General features: G+C 41.9%; 2 protein-coding genes across 3 annotated transcripts; one reads left to right on the top strand and one right to left on the bottom strand.

Annotated features, from left to right (window-relative positions):
• Window positions 1-200: 200 nt before the first annotated feature.
• Window positions 201-15,450, top strand: TK2 (thymidine kinase 2). 2 transcript variants are annotated; one of them, XM_087940580.1, is made up of 10 exons: window positions 201-519; window positions 3,222-3,259; window positions 4,113-4,187; window positions 5,830-5,883; window positions 6,707-6,796; window positions 7,625-7,698; window positions 9,318-9,406; window positions 10,355-10,434; window positions 11,731-11,811; window positions 12,988-15,450. In XM_087940580.1, exons 1-10 carry the CDS (start codon window positions 345-347, stop codon window positions 13,123-13,125), a joined length of 894 nt encoding a protein of 297 aa, XP_087796706.1. In that variant the 5' UTR covers window positions 201-344; the 3' UTR covers window positions 13,126-15,450. The 2 variants fall into 2 exon arrangements, with proteins under 2 accessions (XP_087796706.1, XP_026569961.2); XM_026714176.2 differs by having other exon boundaries at window positions 204-519; window positions 13,027-15,450.
• Window positions 15,451-16,008: 558 nt separating this feature from the next.
• Window positions 16,009-22,887, bottom strand: LOC113445154 (uncharacterized). Its single transcript, XM_026714175.2, has 3 exons — window positions 22,424-22,887; window positions 16,576-20,261; window positions 16,009-16,522 (listed from the first exon to the last, which is right to left on the bottom strand). Exons 1-2 carry the CDS (start codon window positions 22,781-22,783, stop codon window positions 18,894-18,896), a joined length of 1,728 nt encoding a protein of 575 aa, XP_026569960.2. The 5' UTR covers window positions 22,784-22,887; the 3' UTR covers window positions 16,009-16,522; window positions 16,576-18,893.
• Window positions 22,888-22,945: the final 58 nt, after the last annotated feature.

Genomic DNA, 22,945 nt, shown 5'->3' with positions numbered 1-22,945 from the left:
GGGTTGTTCAAGCGGGCTGAGCTCACTCACGCTTAGCGGATGGTGCGAGTGCTAGATGCAAAGTTTTGAACTGAATCGCCTGGAGCTGATCAAAGGGGGGTGGGGGGAAGCACAGTTTGCAACCCCCGCCAGTTCACCAGGCTTGAACTACAACTCCCAGCATCCCCTGCGCATCGCAGCTGCGCGTCTCTCCATTTCCCCCTCCCCCCACCGTTACAAAACGCAGCTGTTGGAGCGGCGGAAGGGAAGTGGGTCTTTTGCCCGGGCAGCTTCCCTTATCCTGACTTTTGCAACGCGGCCGCCCTCCGGTTCCTGCGGGAGTCCCTCCCGGCGGGACATGAGCGATGTGGTGCATGCAATTACTCCGGCACCGGCTCCGGCTGCCTGGCTTCCAGCTCTGGGCGGCTGGGCCTCTCTCGGCTTCCTGCAGCTCCAAAACCGGCTTCTCGGAGCTTCGCCGCCCTGCGCTGCCGAGGGATCAACGCTGCGCCATGGTCGGGTCTTCCCAGCACGCCTCTTGTATGTCCCGCCTGGCTTGGGTTGGCTTGGGTTGGGGTCGTTCCCGGGATGGGGAACGCGGGGGCTGGCCAGGTTTCTGGGCTGCTGCCCATCGGAAGATGCAAACGGTTCCAGGGGTGCTCCGAGATTCGCCTGTGTTTTGTTTAAAAAGTGGCTTGGAAATGCTAAAACCACGTGGAAATAGAAGCGTAGATTGCTTATGTAATTCATTAAATGAACGAAGGGAATGTTTATTTTGTCAAGCGATTATAAGATAGCAGATATAAGTATAAACATAGAATTGAAATGGATACATATAAGAAAAATAAAAAAGAAACAATAGGTAGGTACGATTGGTGCGCTTATGCACGTCCCCTACAGACCTCTTAGGAAAGGGGTGAGGTCAATAGTAGACAGTCTAAGGTTAAAGTGTTTGGGGTTTGGGGAAGAAACCACAGAGTCAGGTAGAGTATTCCAAACATTGACCGCTCTGTTGCTGAAGTCGTATTTCCGGCAATCAAGTTTGGTGCGGTTTACCTTGAGTTTATATCTATTGTGTGCTCTTGTATTGTTATGGTTGAAGCTGAAGTATTCATTGACAGGTAGGACATTGCAGTAGATAATTTTATGTACGATACTTAGATCGGACCGAAGGCGGCATAGTTCTAGGTTTTCTAGGTCTAGAATTTCAAGTCTGGTGGCATAAGGTGTTCTGCAATGAGTAGAGGAGTGGAGAACTCTTCTTGTGAAATATTTCTGGACTTTCTCAACTGTGTTAATATCAGATACATAATGTGGGTTCCAGACTGATGAGCTGTATTCGAGTATTCAAGTTTCAGTAGTGTTGGGTATATGGATACACCAACTAGGTTTGGGTGACTAAATATATAAACCTAGGTTTAAGTGTTTTGTAGCTTTAAGCACCAAACTGCAATGTAATTAGATAATTAAGGGTGCGGTTGCAAGCTGCAATAAAAGGCAGTAGAGAGAAACGTACACTTCCTGCTTCCTGGTCTGGTTACTGATCTCTGGTCTCTGGTCGCTGGTCTCTCTGCTGCCTGCTGTTTACTCCTGTATGAGACGTCTGCTTGTTGGCTACTGTGCTGAACAAAAGGACTGTTTACTTTGTGAGCTGATATCCTGTGCATACTCAGCGTTGTCTTCGAGAGAAAGGTATCTGAAGGAGAAGATTTACAAGCAGATAAAGACATTGTACTGATTAGTTAATGAACTAGGTTACTGGATGGATATATTGGATAATGACATATGGACTGAATGACACTGCTTAAACTCTGTGTGAATTAAATAACTATTTAAAACTACAAACAGTGTTTTTGTCTCCAGTGTGTGTATACTCTTGGGCCCAGCCTCTCTCTCATTTGGCTGCCTGGCTTGACTGCTGCTGTGCACTCTGCTTGGGGGTTTGTCCCCAAACACTAACAAGTAGCCCTTGAATTGGAAAGCTGAAATTTCTAACTTTTGACCAAGAGGAGTTTGGAGCATTACTGTTTCTGCTTTTTTAGGGGTGTGTGTGTATGTTTGCCTTTGTTGAAGTGGCATATGATGCATAAATGCTTATCTCATAGTAAATGTATTCATAGGGAAAGTGTCACAACTCTGGGTTTAATGAGGATCCGGTATGAAACGAGGCCTGTGAAATAAGAGTTGAGTGGCAGACAAGATGCCAACATCTGACAAAGACATTGAGCTGAGTCTAGTCTGTGATCAGGGCTATTCTTGTTTCCTGGGTAAATGTCAGTTGGTCCTTTCTTTGATCCAAGAGAATCTGGGTTCTGTTACCCAATCTTGCCCTTTCCCACATCCTTCCTGTGCCTCTTGTGTCTGCATCTGGTGTGATAAGTGCTGTGCAGGTGTGTTTGTGGCACGTGCATTCACGCTATCCTATTTTTACCTTTTCCCCTTCCTCTCTATCCAGCAATGGCAAAGATGTTTGACTTTGTCTTTCAACACACTGTGCCAAAATATCTATTAATTCTAGTTTGCATTGGCTGGAGTGTCACATCATATTTAACAACCATTAATATGACGCGTGAAACTTTCAAGGAACAAATAAAGTAACATTGATGGCACGTCTTGCAATTCAGTTCCGCCATTTAGCGGCACTGTTGATTAGGATTCTAGCAAGGCTATTCAACCTCCTATCCTTGATCATCATCTTCTTTTAAATAATTGATATTAAAAGAAGATTTTACAAAGGTTTTAAAAATGACAGAAAAATAGCAAAAAGGATAAAATGAAACAGAAGAATAGCAAGAAGAAAGATATTTAATCTGGTTCTTTGCAGCAGTTGCAAACGTAATGATTACCATTTTCTCCCTCCTATATTGCATGTCATAGTTCCTTTTCTTCCCATAGACAAATCATTCTAATCAATATATCCAGAAATCACCAGTTCATTTTTATCCATATGCAGCAAAAAGTCCATAAGTGGTTTCCAGTTTTTTATAAAAGTAATTGTAGTTTTCTCTTTAAGTAAGTTCTTCAGTGTCTAGTTTTGACTTTAGACTGACAGAATTAATTAACATAATTAAAACAAGTCAATTTAGCCATTTCTGTTGTCTTCATAACCCATTTCTCCATGATTGCTGTTTCTATAGTCTTCCATATAGCCTTAATACTATATTGCACTTTGCTTTGTAGCACTAATATTTCAACTTATTACCAGCACCAATTACTCTGAATGCTTTTGTTTTCTTTTAAAGATAAGCACCTGGCAAATGGAGGAGAAAGGAAGACAGTTGTAAGTATGAACCTCCCATGTATTGCATTAATGAGACAGTAATGAAAAAAATCACTGCATTTCTGAATGCAGACTTGCAAATCTTTTTGTTGGATTCCATAAAGGAGAATAACAACATACAATCTGCAGATGGGAAGAATATGTGAAATTCTGTATTGAAACCCTAATTGAAGTGACTGGAAACTGATACATTCATGCTCGCTCGCTTGATTGATAACATGATTGCATGGACTTTGTGCCACCCTTTTTATTTGATATGTTATGTATCCACTTTTTGAATTTGTTCAGATGGGAAACTTGACTCCACAAAAAGGTTAGAACAAAGCTTTATTGAAATCGTGTAGGCTATAGTAACAGAATTGGATTGTGAATTGGTTGTGAATCAGTAGGATATAAGTAGAAAGTTGGGTGTAATTTTTCTTCTCCTCTTTCTTACACCCCAGAATGTTAGGAAGGAACTAGCCTGAATATTTTCATAATACTTTCTCCTTTCCCAAGGGTTAAGGAATGTTTCCTTAATGTGCCCTTGTTTCTATATAAACTTTTGAGTATTTCCTTCAAGACCATCCCATGGTAGAGAAAGATATTCTTTGAGCAAATGGTTTAAGGGTATCTATAAAGACACCTATAAGATGGCTTAAACCATGTAACTTGATTATGTGGTGATTTACAATGTGGGTTTGGGGAGGGTTTTTAATTTATGCAGAGAGAAAACAAAGTCCTCTAGATTTTTCAAATTGAAACAGTTCTAACTTTCTGCGGAATTTGAGTATCACCATTAAGCCTGTTTACCTGCTGTCATTTCATCAACCTCCAGCGTTAATCAGGATTTTGTTCTTTCTGTTTTCATCAGATCTGCATTGAGGGGAATATTGCTAGCGGGAAAACAACCTGCCTGGATTATTTTGCTAAAAACACTGGCATTGAGGTGATGTATTGTGGCTGCTTAAGTTTCTTTTTAAAGTGTGCTTCAGGTGGTTGGAAACAAATAGGATCAGGATTACGGCTCACAAGTTTAGTGAAACTCCTGCCCTATGAATTTTTTTTTCCCACCACAGTTTCTTTGAATATTGTGTCTTGGTGAGAGTTCCAAAAACATTGCTGTTTTTTCCTCTTCCCTGAAACTAGTCTATATGACTTATTTTCAATGCTTCAGGGCAGATTACAAAAACGTAATAAAAATTCATTTGTAAAACTCAATTCCACAAAATACATAACACCTGAAAAGCCTTGGTGAAAACAGGCTGGAACTTTATATAAAAGCGAAATACCACTCACACATCATCACAAAATCTCCAGAACCGTAAAGCCTACAAACTTGAAATTTGGCACGTATGTTCCTCTTGGTTTCTAGGGGCTCACTAAGAAAGGATTTTTCAAAATGACCACCAGCACATTAATATTTTGTATACTATTACTATTAACACGCTCTGATGCTAAGGAGTTCAACTCCCCCTCCCCACCTGAAAAGAAATCTGTTCCAACTGCAGTTGAGCTAAGCCACGCCCAGGCTCCTTGCTGTCTCCTTGTTCACACAGAAAATACTGTTTCAGTTTCCAAACAGCCCTCAACTCTAACACACTGACAGGACGCTAGCCAGATGAACACCGATAGATGCCTGTAGGCTGAGGCAGCATTTCCCTTCCACCCCCCAATTTTCCTCCCCAAAGACTTATCCAATCACATAGTTCCCTAGTGAAGCACGGGCACCCTGCTAGTAAACTATAATAAAGGGCGTGGGCTGCTATAATTTGAGTGGCATTTTGCTCATTAATACATACCTATCTTTGAAAAAAGCGGACTCAGTTGTTAACTGGTAGACCCAACCTGGTTTAAACCCATCTCTGTATCGCTGTACATCAATTTCAAAAGTTGTCTGTTGCTGCATCACTTCCGAAACTGACAAGATACCGGCTTGGATCACCACAGAAAGTGCTTGTGTTAAGCTTCTATAAGATAATGGTGGGAGGATTGAAAAGGCTGGCTGGATGTTCAGAAAGCAAAGTTAAAGAAGGTGTGGCAAAAATTTAAAAAAATGTTTCTTTTTTTAAAATGAATAAATAAATCAAGACGAAACTCCCTTAAACACTGCAGAATTAGAAATAAACACAAAGCAGTGACAAAAGCGGAAGCTAATGAAACAGTGAAAAGATCACAGATCAGGGGTTCTCAACCTTGTCTTCACCACGCACCCCCTTTTGTGTCCACGGACCCTCAAGACTTAATGCAAGATTTAAATGACATTTCTTCAAATCTGTGACGACGTGGCAGCCCTGCAGAGGTCTGTAGACCACAGGTTGAGAATCACTAATATACAAAATTTATTGATTAGTGGTTTCGCATAGTAGCGAAAGAGCATAAGAGGAATCGTAAGATAATTTTTTCAAGGGCAAAACTGGTCAGGCAAAGAAGTCAGTCATATAGAAGCTTACATACTTTGCATACTATTTATCTGAGGGTAGCAGCAGCTAAACTTCCACATTCCTTGGTTGTTTCTATAGTGTTTCAGAGAAGTAAACTGAAATTTTCTGTATTGCACTGATTATTATTTTTTAAAACTTTCAACCCAGGTGTTGACAGAACCAGTATCTAAATGGAGGAATGTCCGTGGTCACAACCCTTTGGTGAGTTGCTAGAATGAAGCTCCTGGACTTACTTTCTGTATTAATTGTTGTAACTGCTTGAAAGCCTTTGAATTATAATGAGAAAGTAAAACTGAACTACCCTTGTCTAACACCAGAAAATATATTGATTCTCTAAGTTCAAGCGTTATTATTTAGATTTTTTTTTCCAATAAGGTTGCTTATATGATTCATTAGAATAAGCTATTGCAAGACAGCATGTGCTGTACTACTTCTTTGTAATTTGATCATGATTTTCAAGCCTTCTTTTAAAATAAAAAATAAAAAAACAGTAGGCCTCACGTGCTAAACCTTTTGAAGCCAAAATACATTTAGGTCCAAAGGAAGATATGAGCCACAAATTTTCCTTGATGGCCAGTGTCCCATTGAGAACTGAATATACTTAGTAAGTCCTTCACATTGGGGACAATAAATTAAATAAATACTGGAGGATTTGGAACTATATGTACTCATGTACCTAATATTGCAACTCCTGTTCCGTCCTGTCCTCTCCTCCCCCTCCCCTCCTCGTCTCCTCTCCTCCTCCTCTCCTCATATTGCAACTTTCTTGTCCTCCCCTCTCCTCCTCCCTCTTCCTCCTCCCCTCCTCTTCCCTCTTATTCCTTTCCCCTCCTCTCTTTTCCTAATATTGCAACTCCTGTCCTCCCCTCCCCTCTCCCCTCCTCCTCCTCTCCCGTCCCCTCCCCCTCCACTCCTCTCCTCTCTTCTCCTCATATTGCAACTTTCTTGTCCTCCCCTCTCCTCCTCCCTCTTCCTCCTCCCCTCCCCTCTGAATATAGCCTTATTGTTTTCTCGCCAATGGCAGGCCTTAATGTATCAAGACGCAAACCGGTGGGGACTGACATTACAGACTTACGTGCAGTTGACTATGTTGGACCAGCATACAAAACCAATGGTACGTTTTATATAGTAGCAACTAGAATCCCAGGTGCAGGTCGGTAGTCCTCAATGTACAGCCACAATCGAGCCCAAATTTTCTGCAGCTAAGTTTTCCGCAGTAGTTAGTTGTAGTTGTTCATTTTATCCCCACTTTACTTGATAAGTGAATCATTGCAGTTGTTGAGCGAGTCTGACTTTCCCATTGACTTCGCTGGGCAGAAGGTGGCAAAGGGGGAAATCACACAACCCTGGGATGTGGCCACCGTCATAAATACATGCCGGTAGCCAGGGTGTCTGAATTTTGATCACGTGACCATGGGAATGCTGCAACCATCGTGTGAAAACCGGTCAAACACTTTTGTCGGTGCAGTTGTAACTTCGAACAGCCAGTAAACAAACGGTTGTAAGTTGAAAACTACCTATATTAAAAGCCAGCGTAGTTAAGATCTTGGAAAGGGAATAGGGAGACCCTGGTTCAAATCCAGTCTCTGCAATGGATTCTAAATGGGTAATTTTAGATCCGTCGCCTTCACTTCAGCCTACTTCCTTGGCATATCAACATGGAGAAAATAGGAGGAGGGGGGGATTATACAGTTTGAGTTCTTGAACGAAAGGATCGAAAACTAAGAAGGTTGCTGGTTTCATAATGGCCTTGCTGAAGTTAAATAAACTCTTAAGGCAATAAATAAAGGGAATAAATCACTTTTCCACAAGGAATTTGCAGTTGAGTGGATGCTGCAGAACAGCTAACTTTCCGCTCCCCTTGAATAGCTAACAATCTGCGTGTCTGTCCGTCCACCTATCTATCCATCCTTTTAAATGGCTTTTGACATTTAATTTGCAGATTTCTCCCATAAGAATGATGGAGAGGTCAATTTACAGCGCAAAGTACATTTTTGTGGAGAACTTATATCGCAGGTACGGTACAAAGCATGTTTTTAGGAGAGTGGCTTCATATTTTATTCATTCTGAAATGGCCCAGGAACAGAGCCAAATTACCATCAAATTGTCAGTTGCACATTGACTGACTAAGGCACGCTGGCTGCTGCTATTCGTCTTGCAATATATTTTCGATTTGTCTTGCCATTATTTTTGCACTCTGAATAAACATACAGCCAAACTAGATTTCCGTTCCGAAATACGTGAGGGAAAGGAGAAGCAATTCGTTAATCCACAAGGTGGCATCTCTGCTACAGCATCTCTTGAGCAAAGATACAGATGTGATGCTACGAAAATACCTTTTGGTTCTCTTTTATCCAAATTGCTGAAGTAATATGATATAGCGATTACTGAGTTTGTCTGATTGCTGTTTATGTATGACTTTGAAGAAATTACATTACTTCCTTTTTTGCACATGCATGTTGGATACATCTTTTTTGCACGTGCATATTGGATACAATTAGCTTTGCTAATTGTTGGATTGGGTGGAAGCTATACATTAGTTTTATGAAATTCATTTTGTGCTTTTGTATTATTTAAGCCTGATAAAGAAACCATGGTTATATGCTATATGCTCTCGTTAGCTAAGAAGGAGGAAGCTAGTGAAAGCACATGACTTACTTTCATTGACTCTCCTGCATACAGTCCTTGGTTACGTGTGGTATCCAGGCAACACTGAACTGATTCATATGAATGTTGAAGTTGTTCTAGTGAATGATTACTGAAAACAGATCAGATCCATTACATTAAAATATTTTGGTTTGATTGTCGTTGAGGTAAAAATACAGCAATGTGATGGCCTAGTGGTGAAGACACTCACCTCCCATACAGAAGATTGAGAGTTCGATCCTAGGTAGCGGCAGATGTTTCTTTCCTAGGGCGCAAAGAAAACAAAATCATCTGTGAACTCCACATAGACGTTAGGAAGGGCATCTGGCCAGTAAATGCTCGGCTCCATCCAGTCACCCCAAATTATAGAATTACAGGATCGTAAAAATGGAGTGATTGAGGTAGAAATGCACACATGTGAGGGGAAATATATTCACTGATTCTCAAAGGTAAATAAAATCGAGCAGCCCTTCAACTTGGAGGAAAACCACTAGAAAAGGCAGGATTGTTGGCTAGACTGAAAAGTTGTGAACCTACCCAGAAGAAGGAAGTAGTGAATTGCTTTTGTACTTTTTGTGAAATAAAAGATAAGAACGTATCTATATGAAGGCCTAACAATGGCAATTGGGACTGTCCTAGTTGCTGTCACAAGATGATGCAATCACGTGATGCCACACTTTGTGATCACACCACACAGTTACAGAGTTGCTGGTTTCCATTAATGTCTTTAAATGAGGACTACCTGTGAGCACCCACACTGCCATAGACAGGCAGTGAGATTTTGACAATCAGATATCAGATCTTGGTGATTACTTTTAGCGGAAGATTGGGCCAGTGTACATATGATGATGATGATGATGAAGTGAAAGATTAGCAGTTGACAGTTGACAGTACGGAGATGAGTAACTGAACTGTTGACAGTTTTTTTAAAAAAAATTGAGTTCCAATACTAAGTGCCTCCTCATATCATTCTCCTACATTTTTTGCAGCGGGAAAATGCCAGAAGTAGATTACGTCATCCTGACCGAATGGTTTGACTGGATCCTCAAGAATATGAACGTGTCAGTTGATCTGATAGGTAAACATCTCTATTGATTCTTCAGGGGTGGGGAGGTTTCGTGGCTACCGATCATTAGGGATAACTTTGGTAATTTGAGTCTTAAGAGACTAACACAAGGTTCTCCAACGCGATGCCAATCAGATAGTTTGTATTTCAATGTCAATAATTCTTTAATCACTGTGAATTAAGGGAGTTGAACTTCAACATATATGAGGGGAAGTAGGTGAGGGAAATCATATGTGAAATCTGTGCTGTTTCTTTTCTTTAATAAAATAAGAAACTTTGGTGTTTGGTGTGTGTAGGGTAGACTAACTTTTTAGCTCTAAATTATTATTTTTCTTTTGATAGTTTAAAATCAAGAATATGTTCATATTTAGTCTACGTTGGCATTAAAAGGCTTCAGTAGTTGCTGCATTGCATACTTAATAGGTGATTTCATGAACGTATTGTACTTTTTAAACTTGAAATATTTATCATTTTGGGATTTTTTTTTTCCCCTGAGAAGCAAATAGGAACAATTTTTCTCTGAGCTTCAATTTTATTTATGGCCAAAAGGCCCCTATACAAGCTACAAATATAATCTAATCTAAATTTGGCATTGAATAAAACAGTTTAACAAGTAAAATATTTAATACACATTACATCATAAGACTTAAACCCCCAATTCATTGTTACGAAAATCCATCGTTTTATAACCATGGTTAAAAATCTTGGCTGTTGCCAATGAGATCTGAGCTTCCAAAAACTAGGATGGCTCTTCAAGAATATCTAGTTTATTTTAGTATGCCAAGCATTTTGAATGGAAAATTCTCAGTTTCAAATGGGTAGTCATTGTTACAGTTGCTGTAACCATTCTGGGATTCTTTCAGGGCTCAATCGGCTCTGCTTCTGAGTTAAAATACTTCTGAAATGATTGAAACAGCCTTGCATCCTTAACAGTTTAAAACTTATAATGGTTTAATGCAGTTTACCTACAGACCTCTCCTGGCATGTGTTATCAGAGACTCAAGCGGAGGTGCAGGGAAGAGGAAAAGGTGATTCCCATGGTAAGGAGAAGACCTTTCAATTTTTTGGGAAGATTACAACTTGGTTGGTTGGAAGAAGAATCTAAAGTCTTCCATCCCCTAATAAGAGAGTCATAAGCATCCACTAAGGCAGGAGGTCAAATGTCAATGTATACATGATGTCACCACAGAGATAACACAACTTTAGTTCTTCCATCAGACATCATGGTGGAGGTTGGCATTGTGTAGTGGTACCCTGATCCACGTAACCATCATTTTGAGGTCATGGTACAGATATTCAAGATCAAGTGAGGTACTAATACCACTCTATAAAGCCTTAGTAAGACTACACGTAGACTACTGCATCCAGTTTTGGTCACCACACTATAAAAAAGATGTGAGACTAGAAAAAGTACAGAGAAGAGCAACCAGGATGATTAGGGGACTGGAGACTAAAACATATGTAGAACGGTTGCAGGAACTGGGTTTGGCTAGTCTAGTAAAGAGAAGGACCGGGGAGACAGGATAACAGTCTTCCAGTATTTGAGGTGCTTCCACAGAGAAGAAGGGGTCAAGCTATTCTCCAAAGCCCCCAAAGGCCAGACAAGGAATAATAGATGGAAACTGAACAAGGAGAGATTCAACCTGGAAATAAGGAGAAACTTTCTGACAGTGAGAACCATCAACCAATGGAACAGAAGTTGCCTTCAGAAGTTGTGGGAGCTCCATCACTGGAGGCTTTTAAGAAGAGATTGGGCTGCCATTTGTCAGAAATGGTATAGGGTTTCTTGCTTGGGCAGGGAGTTGGACTAGATGACCTACAAGGTCCCTTCCAACTCTGTTAATTTGTAATATTGCTGAAAAAGATGCATTCTGTGATTAGAAGAAAGTAGATTTCTGTGCTAAAGTTGTCCCTGGAGTTTGGAGCTGATGTTCCCTGCCTATGGAGAGCATGTTACAGGACAGGAAGTGCCGTTTCCATGCTGGCTAGGGAATTCTGGGAATTGAAGTCCAGTTGCTGAGGTTGAGAAATATTACTTTAGGCTGTTGTTTTGAATTCCCTGCTCAATTAAAAGCTTACAATTAATTGTACCTTTGACTGGGAAAGTGTTGAATGTTCAGGAACCAAGATGGGAAAACGGCTGTCCTAGATAAATGAGACCCAGCCCTTTTCCAAATCTGGTTGTCCTGTTGCAACTTACATCAGATATTTGGCTATAATTGCAACTATCCTATCTTTCGCTTTTACAGAACATAAATCATGATTCATCAAAGTGTTTTTGCTTCTGTTAAAAAAATAAACCTGATCGTCCTCCTTTTTGTGCCTCTTCTGAACAGGAATATTTAAAAGCTATTCATCAGCTTTATGAAGACTGGCTCATTAACCAAACATTGTTCAAAGTCCCTTCTCCAGTGCTTGTAAGTGTACATTCACGATTTGTTTTGAAAGATAGTTTGGCCAAAACAGGAAAACGGTATCTGAATTAGTGCATAACTTTTGATTATCTTTATAAAAAATGTCTTGCTCCCCATCCTGTCACGTCTCAATATTAACTATCTTCAAAGGCTTCTTCGACTTACTATAAACTTCCCACAAGAGAGGAAGATAATGGCATTGTGACAGATATCAGCTTGGATTTCGGCAACTTTGATTCCTTCTAGGAAATAATGACAAGCTGGGGAATTTGACCGTTACTTTTTCCCGCTTAGTGTGCCTGTTTTGGCTTCTTGTTAACGGTTTGAGATCTGAATTACTTCTCTGCCCTTTAGTTGAGTCTCAAACTAGTCTGTGTACTCCTTGGCCTTTCCCAGTTTCCCCTTATTCTTCCCTCTGCTGACTGGCCTTCAGGAATGTTCACACTTCAAACTTCTGGTGAAAAACATCCCATTCTATGAATTATTTGATTGCAATTCATGTTTGTTTGTACTAGATTTATTTCTGCAAGAAATCACCTCAGATTTGAATCACCCTTTTTTATGTAGCTCCTACTCTTTTTCGTTATCTCCCCTCTTTGAACTTCATTAGGGGCCTGATCGCCTCAGATTTTAAAAACGCACCTAAATCATTTCCAGGACCTTTATAAAGCTTGAAGATCTATTCTGGTTGGTTGCCACACCAGATACTGATATAAAATATGATAGTCTGGAATTCGACAGAAGTATAAAATTGACATGTGCACACGTACATACGTGTTGCAATATTTATGCCTGTATAAAAATACTACAAAAATACTATTTAATTGAGCAGATCATATACGTTGCCTGGGCTTTATAAAGCACAGCTTATTATACAAACTATAATTGCTTGCATTTGCATGTTATACTACAACTAAGCAACATTTTTAAGCCAAATTGAATAAACAGCAATGTGAATGTCTGTTAGTGCAGGTAGCTTGGCTGCTTGAACAAAAAGAAATAGATTTACATGCCATCGAAACAAAGAAGGCCAAGAATACTTATGCCAAGCAAGCCAGGGTTTGTAAGCCAAGAACAAATCCTAAATTAGCTCAAGCTCATGAATGTTGGCTTGCTTAATATACAATCCCAATTCCAGACTTGGATACTGTCTCATCTGTAGACTTTTTTTTCCCAGAGATGTGCTTTTCAGCCTTTGATCATTTGAATCTTTTTAAGGTGCTGCAGGCTGATGATGACCTGCAGGAAATGATGGAGAAATACGAAGAGAATCAGGACCAAATCTTACTGCTGGACAACACCCAACGCCGTCTGTAGAATCAGCTGTCTTACTATGGACAAGACTCAAGTACACAGATGGTTTAGCCTAACAGAGAGAGAGAGAGAGCTTTAGGCTTGGTTTCTGCAAGCAGCTTGAATTGGTGGGCTTGGAAACTGGAAGGCATTCTGAGCAGCTTTGCAGAATGGTCCAAGTGTTTGGAATTACAGAATCGCTGAGAAGGTCCACTATTTCCATGCAGGATAACCCACCCAGAGCCAGAATGGATTCTGCACTCTTCTCTGCTTCCCATCCTCAGCCTCTTCTCTGTTTTTGGACTGTACCCTCGAAGAGTAAATACATACACATAAGGCGTGGCTAATTCTTCTCTTTTGCAACAGCCCATCTACTTTTTTAAGCAGCTTGCACTTAATGCTGATAGTGAGGCCCGAGAGACTCACAAATGATGGAGGAATATGAAGAGAATCTGAATGGAATGTGTAGCTATGACTTGATTCCTCCTGCTGCCGGCAGACGGTGCCATTTGGAGTTAGCAAATGTGCAGCTCAAATGCAATGACATTAAAAAATTTTTTTCCAAAAGAAGAATTTTAATAGAAGGGAACAAAAAAAACAACCGGCCAGGCTTATTACTAGTACGTACTACTTGTTGCATTTGTGTTAATTCTTTTAAGTATACTAAAAAGTTTATACAATATAGCAGCGGCCTCCAACCTTTCTAGCTCCGCAGACTGGCAGTCTTGGTGCTTGGCTGCCAGCATCACTGTTGCCGGGAGGGGGGGAAAGGCAGCGGGGGGGGGGGGAATAGTTTTGTGCACACAACCTAATCCCGCACATGCACAAAGGGAGCTTTGTGCGCTCATCCTCTATTTGTATAAGGGTCGAGCTGACTAAAATGCTGAGCTTGTCGATCAGAAACAGTTCGGCAGTTCAAATCCCTAGTGCCGTGTCACGGAGTGAGTTCCTGTTCCTTGTCCCAGCTTCTGCCAACCTAGCAGTTCGAAAGCATGTAAAAATGAAAGTGGAAAAATAGGGGTCACTTTGATGGGAAGGTAACAGCGTTCCATGTGCCTTCGGTGTTTAGTCATGCTGGCCACATGACCAGAGGCGTCTTTGGACAATGCTGGCTCTTCAACTTTGTAATGGAGTACCGCCCCGTAGAGCCGGAAATGACTAGCACATATGTGCCAGGGGAATCTTTACCTATTCCTAATGGGATGCAGCACGATACCTGTCCGTGACGCTGCCCCCATCCCCGGGGCTTGGGGATCACTGCAATATGGAATAGTCGAGTTACTTTCCATCCATGAATACATAAATTGTATAGATTATATGAAACAGGTAAAGCAACAAACGGAGATAGACGGTATTGTGTTGACACCCAAAACTGGGTGGTTGTCAGAATTCATTCCAGGGGCTCACTTTGGATGGCCCCAACCCACTCTTGAGCACCAGGCAAGGCAACTCAACCAGGATGCAGATCCTTTTGCCTCCTCATTCTTCCTGTCTTTCAGGGGCAGATAAATCCCTGTGTCTTCACACTGAGCTTTTAGGCAGCTCAAGCCAGGTGAGCACAAAAATTAAGGTGACCGTCATGCCTAAATCACGTCCATGGCCACATATGCGCAGGATGAGTGAATATGAGTCCAACTTTCAGCCTTTTATTATTTTACTATTATTATTTACTATTTTACTATTACTATTTACTATATTATTTTACAATTCATTTGGGATTATTTCTTTTAGAGAATTTTGTATTTGATATTAAGAGTCTGGTTCAAGGAACAGTCATGCTGGATCAGTGACTTACACGAGTGTATATAGATAAATGATGGAGTACAGGCATAACTTTTTGATCTGTCTTTTACTGTTAACCTAGTTTGGAGCTAAAATGTCCTTGAGATGGATAGTTTGGGGTCTGAAATAGAACATGGGTTGGAAGGTACATGTTTACACTGAAGAGAAGGTAACTTTGCTCAACTTCTTACAAAGAAGTGTACAGTTATATTAAATGAGTGTAGAAGTTTCTATTCAACATGTTTTAGGTTCTCTTGGTTACAGTTTACTGGGGTAAGAACAGCAGATGCGATTCCAAAATATTTATCATTCCTTTCCTTCATTACAAATGTATCAAAATGCGTTATTGTCTCACATTCTTAGTCCAAATAAAGATAACTGTCTACCTGTTTTTTAGCTTATTTTCCCTGAGACATGGAATTCTAAGATAGAAGAGTTGATTATGTCTTTTATTTAAATTGTTATGTTATTGCTGGAAAATTAACTGGGATTCAGTTATTCTCAAATTGAGCTGCATAGCAATGTAAAAAAAATACAAGCATACATTAAAAATCTTTAATATATTAACAGTTATTGTCATTGATTTAATCTATTTCACTGGGAACACAGCAATTTTATCTCTTTTCCCATCTAATATTAAAATACGGCGATCATAAAATCTTTTCAGTCTCCATAGTTGGCGTCAGTCTGGTTGGGAAAGTGAAAGCAATTTTGAAATAACTTTTAAGATCCACAAATGATTTTGTATAGTTCTCTTTTAGGGCTGGATAGGAAAAAAAATGCACTTGGCAGTGAACTCTTCACGCAAGCCTACAGAAAGACCTGGATCTTGTATGTTCAGTCCAAACACTGAAACAGAAAATTATGCTACTCCTACAGGGTGTTCTTCCAACCTTTATGTAAAGAGGTTTTGTGTGTGTGTGTGTGTGTATACATCTTTGTACATGCCCTAAAGTCAATTTTAAATCCTGGATTAGCCCCTGCAGTTTTCTTGGCAAAATTTTTCAGAAATAGTTTCCCATTGCTTCCTTTCTGGGGTTAAGATAGAGTGACTGGCCCAAGGTCACCCAGCTGGCTTTGTGTGATGGCCCGAGGCATGGCACAAAGGCAACACAGTCACATAAGTAAGAAAAGTCCCTTTAATACCTCCAATGTCCAGTTACCTTCGGTTGGAGAAAAAACTCTCCCAAGAACAATCTAAGTGGAGGAAATTCAGTCCAAACACAAAGTACATATAAACTGTAAATAAAAATCCACACAAACCACGCTGCAGCAATTAACTGGACAGGGCAGGATAAGGAATTCCAGACTTGAAAGGCCAGCAAAACACACACAGTTGGGAAGACATCAGGAACCCAGACAAGCCTCGACAATAACAGATAACTCACAATTTGCTTCCAACAAGTTGCTGCGCGCAGCTTCCCTTTTTAAACACTGTTCTCAGCTGAAGCTAATGAAGGGAATCAGGGCCCTTTCCTCCCCCATAAGCCATGCAACTCATGTTGCTCCCTTCTGTTCCTCCCTGCGTGCCTTAGGATGAAGATGAGGTGGGCCTGGATCTTCCTCTGAATTCCCTGTCCCTTGCTCTGTCCAGCTGGACTGTGTCCTTCCCCAGTTTGTTCCACAGCCATACTTAGGACTGGTCTAGAACTCCCAGTCTCCAGGTTTCTAGCCTGGTGCCTTAAACCACACCACCTAATTGGCTTGCTTTATTTAAGCAGCCCCAAGAAAAGATAGCTTACAATTTGGAATGTGATGGTAAGGTAATGTTATAAAAAGAAGACAAATCAAAAATATATTTTAATTCTAGAAGGAGTAATTTTCAAGCAGAAAATATTTCACAGGCATTCTACCTTGGCTTTTTAAGCATTACTTATAAGCAGCCCATGTTCTGAGCTTGAACTTCAGTTCCTTGTGGCAATGAGTGAATGGCTAATTGTTCAGCTTCAGAATTGTATTTTTACAAGCGTCCTTCTTGCAGAGATAAGAAGCTGGCACCCCTTCAATTGCAAGCGTCCAAGGCTCATGTTCCCTTGAATATTGGTCATATTAGCTGAAGCGGATGAGAACTGAAAGTCCAAGAAGTTCTTCAGCTCAGCCATACTGGCAGAGAAGCACAAAATGAACTGGAGTAACATGATTAGAAACAATAACCAAGAACAGGGAATCAAAATACAAATAATCCTCAACTTATAACAGTTTGCTTAGTGACCAAAGTTACAGTGGCGGTGAAAAAAGTGACCGTTGCAGCATCCCCATGGTCATGTGATCAAAATTCAGGCACTTGGCAACTGGTTCATAGTTATGACGGTTGCAGCGTCCCAGGGTCATGTGATAAAACTTTTACAACCTTCCGACAAGCAAAGTCAATTGGGAAAGCCAGATTTGCTTAACAACGGTGTGACTGATTTAATGATTGCAGTGATTCACTTAATGGCAGTGGCAAGAAAAATCGTAATTCAGGGCAAAATTCATTCAACGTAATGTCTCACTTAGCAACATAAATTGTGGTAGTTTGAGGATTACCTGTATCTATGGTGAGAAATGATTGAACATTTTCCACATTTTCCTTCACTAAATGTTGAAAATATTTCCAGGCCATTGATTATATTGGTACTTCGGTATGCATAGTATGTTGGCTGCTGGTTCATTATTACAAGACAACATTTTTGGACAGAGTTGAATTCTAGTTGTCTGATCGTGGATGGGACAAAATGTTTATCCACAAAGCCTTGAAGAAGCCAACAAACAAATGAGAGAAGAAAATCAAAAGGAGATACAAGATGTTTTGTATCACCCAACGTATTTGGGGTCCAAATGGCTTTTCCATGCATGATTCAAAAATTATTTTTTCTCTCATTTTCATTTTTTTTGTTTTTACAAGACCATACTAGATTTTAAGTGCTTTCCCTTCTCAAATTTCCTGTTGAGTCCAAAATGCTTTTCTTTTAAAAAAAGAAGTCATACCAACATTTTTGAATTGTCTTCTATCCAATTATTTTTGGTTATATTTCAGTATAGAAGCAGCTTGTCTTGTCTGACCAACCTGCTATATTGCATAAAATCTTAACAGAAAGAAGTAACAATTGAACCAATCAAGAGCTAACTTGTAGCTATGCAAACCGATTGATATTCTGTGTTTCTGGATATATTTCCTACATTAAAAGCAATCGTATTTAACCTTTAAATAACATTCTTCAGGTATTTATGAAACAGCCTGTTATGAACTGAGAGCATTCAGGATCCCGAAAATTCAATAACTTTTTCTTATAGAGGTAGTTCTTGTTTAGCGACTGCTTAAGGCAGTGGCCATTCACAGAGCTGAAAAAGTAACGCATTTATGAACTTTACAGGCCTGTAAAGCAAAGGAAAGCTGAAGTAAGATAAGGAATGGTGGTTTCTTTGGATGACTGCTTAACAACCGAGTTGCTGGTTCCAATTCTCATTGCTAAAAACGTGTATATTTTAAAGTTCACAATTTACATTTCTTCAATTAAATCTGAACTGGGTGAGAAGAACAGAAAACCCTCACCAAACATTCCTGATTTGTAGTTTCTTAGTCCTAGTTCTTTATCCTGGACAACTTTCAGGCACTTAGGGACTGCATAAAAGAGGAAGAAAGGGGCACCAGTGTTCTCCCCAAAGTATGCATCCTTTTCTAGCATGACCGCCAACTTTTATGCCATGAGCAGAGAGAAGGAAATCCAGATGAGACACTGGAGCTGCATATGTGGATGAGAATTCCTTTATTGGAAATTGAAGGAATGGTTGATTCTCCCCCCGTTAAAAGTATACCTTCCTTTCAATGTTGTCACAGTAAGATGATGCTAAACCTTTTCAGGAGCTCTTAGCTGAGCACATTTGAAGTCCTATGAAACATTCCATGATCCTGTCTTGCAAGATTTTATCACTTGATGAGAAGCATGTAGACAGCCCAACCGTATGACCAATCTCGCTACAATTCAGTAAATCCTGACTTGCTGTTACTGGAGCTCTTAGGGACGTACGTTTTAATTATCTTTCTTAATAACGACATAGCTTTCTAGGCTAGGTTCGTTCATATGCACCCCACGAGTATCGAAGTCTGCCAAAGAGGAATAGAGGGGATATCTTTCTCGCCTGTGCCGGATGCCTGCTAAACTGTCAGTACAGTACTGATCCTCGGTGGGAACGGGGCAGGTTAAAATTGGGACACCCAGATGTCTGCTATAACTTGGACCAGGCGTGGGATATCTGCACCCAGTGATGTGACTGAAGTGATCTGATGAATAGAGGTCCATGTTGTAATTGTCTCTGCAGGAGAAGTTTGCCAAATTCATCTCAGGATGATAATGTTCTCCAGGGACTCTGTGGCTCCTTGCAGACTCTGGCCATGCTGTTTCTTCCACAGGATACATCAACTTCTCTACGTAGTCTTCTTCCTCGGGCTTTGGCTTCTCTCCCATCAAGGCCAAGTTATTGGAGGAGTTAGGTGACTCCTGGGCCATGCTGCCTTTCAGTTCTTTGGGTTCGTTGATTGTATCTGACCCAGGAATGCTCAGGCGCTTCATCGCATCGCAGGTTTTGGATCCAACCCTCGTTTGCCGAGTCTGGTAATCACAAGGAGCTTTGCTTACCACAGTGGAATCGTTGAGGATGGCTAAAGCTTGAGGGCCACTTTCATCAGAAGGCAGATGAGGGAGGGTTTCTGCCCCGCAGGTTGGTAGGCCCAGCCTTGTTTCTGTCAGCCAGGCCTCCTCTTTGGTTGCTCTCGGAGAAGAAGAAGAGGCAGAGAAGTGGAGAGGCTGTTGTCCAATGACAATGTCACTGTATTTAATCAGAAAGTCCTCGCTGTCCGTGCTTCGGATGCAGGAATGGGTTGAGATTTCCTCTGTTTGGTTTTGGTTCCTGTTCAGCTCAGTAGTCTGCTTGGAAGCAGCTGGCTGAGCCTCTGTTGTGATGCATCGGAGCCCAAAGCTCTCGGCCTGTTCAGTTTTGCCCTGCTCCTTGAAGGCATGCTGGCTATGACTCAAGTAGGCCATTGCAGGGTTTGGTGTCCCGTTGTTCTCTCCAACGGTGAGGTCCTCTTTTGTTTGTGAGTGTTCCTGCTTTTTAGTTAGGCCAACACCAGGAAGGCCATGTTTCTGGGCCCTCATCTGTAGGATGTCAGCAAGGTCACTGTCTTTCATGTCCCTTGCAACTTCAAGAAGGTTTTCGCACTCAATTCTTGCAAGGAATATTTCAAATGCGGTGTTCTCCGCTTCTACCTCGTTTGGTTTTCTGACCAGGGAATATTCGGTAGCAGAGGTGGCAACATAGCCGATTTCAGACAGCAGCTGTTGCACTACACTTTCCGGAAGGATGGTCTTTACATAGTAGACAAAGTTTCCTGTAAAAGTCTAAAGAGAATGAGAAAACAACATCAGGAGACATCAGCACGGAGATATTACTATTCTGTGAAATTATGGGTTGAAGATCTTCCTTGTGGATACAATAAGCAGAAGAATTCAGACTTCAGGTTGACTGAAGAGTCATACTGACTTTAGACATCTTCCTTCCTGCTGAACCTCAGATAACAGATAACCAGAGTTGGAAGGGACCTTGGAGGTCATTTAGTCCAACCCCCCCAAGCAGGGAACCCTACACCATTTCTGACAAATGGCAGTCCAATCTCTTCTTGAAAGTCTCAACTGATGGCGCTCCCACAACTTCCGAGGGCAAGCTGTTCCATTGGATATTCCTCTGTTATCTCTTTACCTGAGATGTAGTTAGCCAAATCTGGCCTTTAGGATATCATTGGTCTGGAAAATTAAACTCTAGATCAGGGGTGTCCAACCTTGGCAACTTTAAGACTTGTGGACTTCAACTCCCAGAATTCCTCAGCCAGCAAAGCTGGCTGAGGAATTTTGGGAGTTGAAGTCCACAAGTCTTAAAGTTGCCAAGGTTGGACACCCCTGCTCTAGATGGTTTGAGAAATCACCTGGTGCCCTCTAGATCTGCCACACTCCCACCTCGACATGGCCTAGGGTGGCTGGAGATGAGGACAGCAGGCACTGAAAACATCAGAAGGCCCACCCGAAGTCTGGTATGAAGAATATCTGGGTGGGCTACAAATGAATGCATCTTTTGCTAATACTTCCAAAACCCTCTTCATATCTCGAAGATCATAACAGCTACTTCAGAAGAACTGGATGGATGCCCAGTGATCCTGCACGGATTTCATGTTGATGAGCAATTTTACTAATATCATTTTAAACTGTGCTTTAAGTACACTATCTAGGGCAGAAGCCCCACAACCTTTTGGGTACCAGGAACCGATTTTGTGGAGGGAGGTGTCTTTCCACGGATTGGAGGGGGTGTCGTTTAGTCTGCTGTCTGCAGTGGTGGATTAAGGCTCGCTGGTGCCCTAAGCACTGACAAATCTTGGTGCCCTTCCTCCTTTGTACATAATGTACAAACGAAGCCATATTCTCTCAACTTTGTGGTTTCTCCCTTTGAGCCCGGTGCCCTAAGCACATGCTTAGTCTGCATTATTAGTTAATACACCACTGGCTGTCTGCATCCCGTGCATGAGTCTTCAGTTGTTTGCGCGGCCTGGTTTCTGGACCGACCTGGGAGTTGGGAACCCTTGCTCTAGGGTCATTGCCAGTAAAGACAGAGGGGTAAAACCTTAACCCTAATCCAGGGCCCCCCAAACTTGACAACTTTTAAGACTTGTGGTCTTCAACTCCCAGAATTCTGATGATTTGGTGCAGGGGAATTCTGGGAGTTGAAGTCCACAAGTCTTAAAAAGTTTGCCAAGTTTGGAGACCTCTGCCCTAACCCAATATTAAAAATTAAAGCAGCTTGAATGCTTGGCTAAAGGCTTGAACCAAGGTTAGGGAGAACCTGCTGATTCACCACGGAAGAGCCTCAGAGCCTCTCTATCAGAAACGGTGTAGGGTTTCCTACTTGGGCAAGGGGTTGGTCTAGATTTTTTAGAATAGAATATAACTTTATTACGGTCTTAGACAAGCAACAGACATCATTATTTACAATATACATTAAAAAAAAATACTGACACATTATAATACATTCATAGTGGATAAAAACACCTGTTAAGAAAATACATGTTCTCAAACAGTTAGTTGGTTTATGAGAGCGGAGAGCCAGTATGTACGTGTGTAAATAGCATTTTCCAAAGTTTGTTCTATCTCCAAAAATGGTCACCAATTGACAGCTATAATTTTGTAACCAATTTTTTTTCCTAGTAGACATTGCAGCAACCAAAAGGGGTTGGGTACTAGATGCCCTCCAAGGCCCCTTCCAACTCCGATTATCTGTTCTTTACTTCTCTCAACCCCGCCTATCTTACTTCGGATGCAAAATCGGAGGAAGGATTTTTTGTTTGTTTTTTAAACTTTCTCCACCTCGGGTTCCTGGAGCGAAGCCCGGCCCCCGCGAGAGATCCACCCCCTCCCTCAAGACGCGAAGTGGCCCAAACCCACCGGAGATCTTCCTTCCCCTCCCTTTCCTACCCTTCCTATCCTTCCCACCCACCCACCCCCCACACCCCGGCTACCTTCAGCGACTTGATCTCCTTCCTCCAGGGCGAGAGGCAAAGGTTGATGCAGAGCAGCTCCAGGTAGCCGAAGGCCTGGCTCAGTTTGCGGAAGAGGGCGGCGGCGGCGCTGCCGGCCTCCTCCTCCTTCTCCTTCTCCTTCACCCCCCTCCGCCGGCCGCGCATCCCACCGCAGCTCTGGGCGATGGCGCCCACGTCCCACTTGCCCGCCTGGGCCACCCGCAGGAGCCCGGCGCGGCTCTTGAGCGGCGCTTCGTTGCAAAGGCCAAGTTCGCCTTCCGCCCAGCGGGCGCGGTAGAAAGCCCGGTAGCCTTGCAAAACTTCTTCGCGCGGGGCGGCCGGAGACGGGCAGCTCTTCATCCTGACCGACCCCTCGACTCGGCTTCCAACTCGCGCCGCGCCTCAAGGACCAAAGCGGGGCGACGCGGAAGCGGAGAGGCACCCACGCTTGGCGTGGCTGGGGGGCGGAGGGGGGGGGGGAAGAGGCTCTCTCCGAGGGGCTGCCATTGGCCTGGCCGTGGC

This window comes from Pseudonaja textilis, chromosome 11 (genome assembly GCF_049901715.1).
Source record: "Pseudonaja textilis isolate UNSWEBS1 chromosome 11, rPseTex1.2, whole genome shotgun sequence".
Taxonomy (NCBI): Eukaryota; Metazoa; Chordata; class Lepidosauria; order Squamata; family Elapidae; genus Pseudonaja; species Pseudonaja textilis.
Note: the sequence above shows the minus strand (reverse complement) of the source record. Positions and strands in the feature narration are given on the sequence as shown.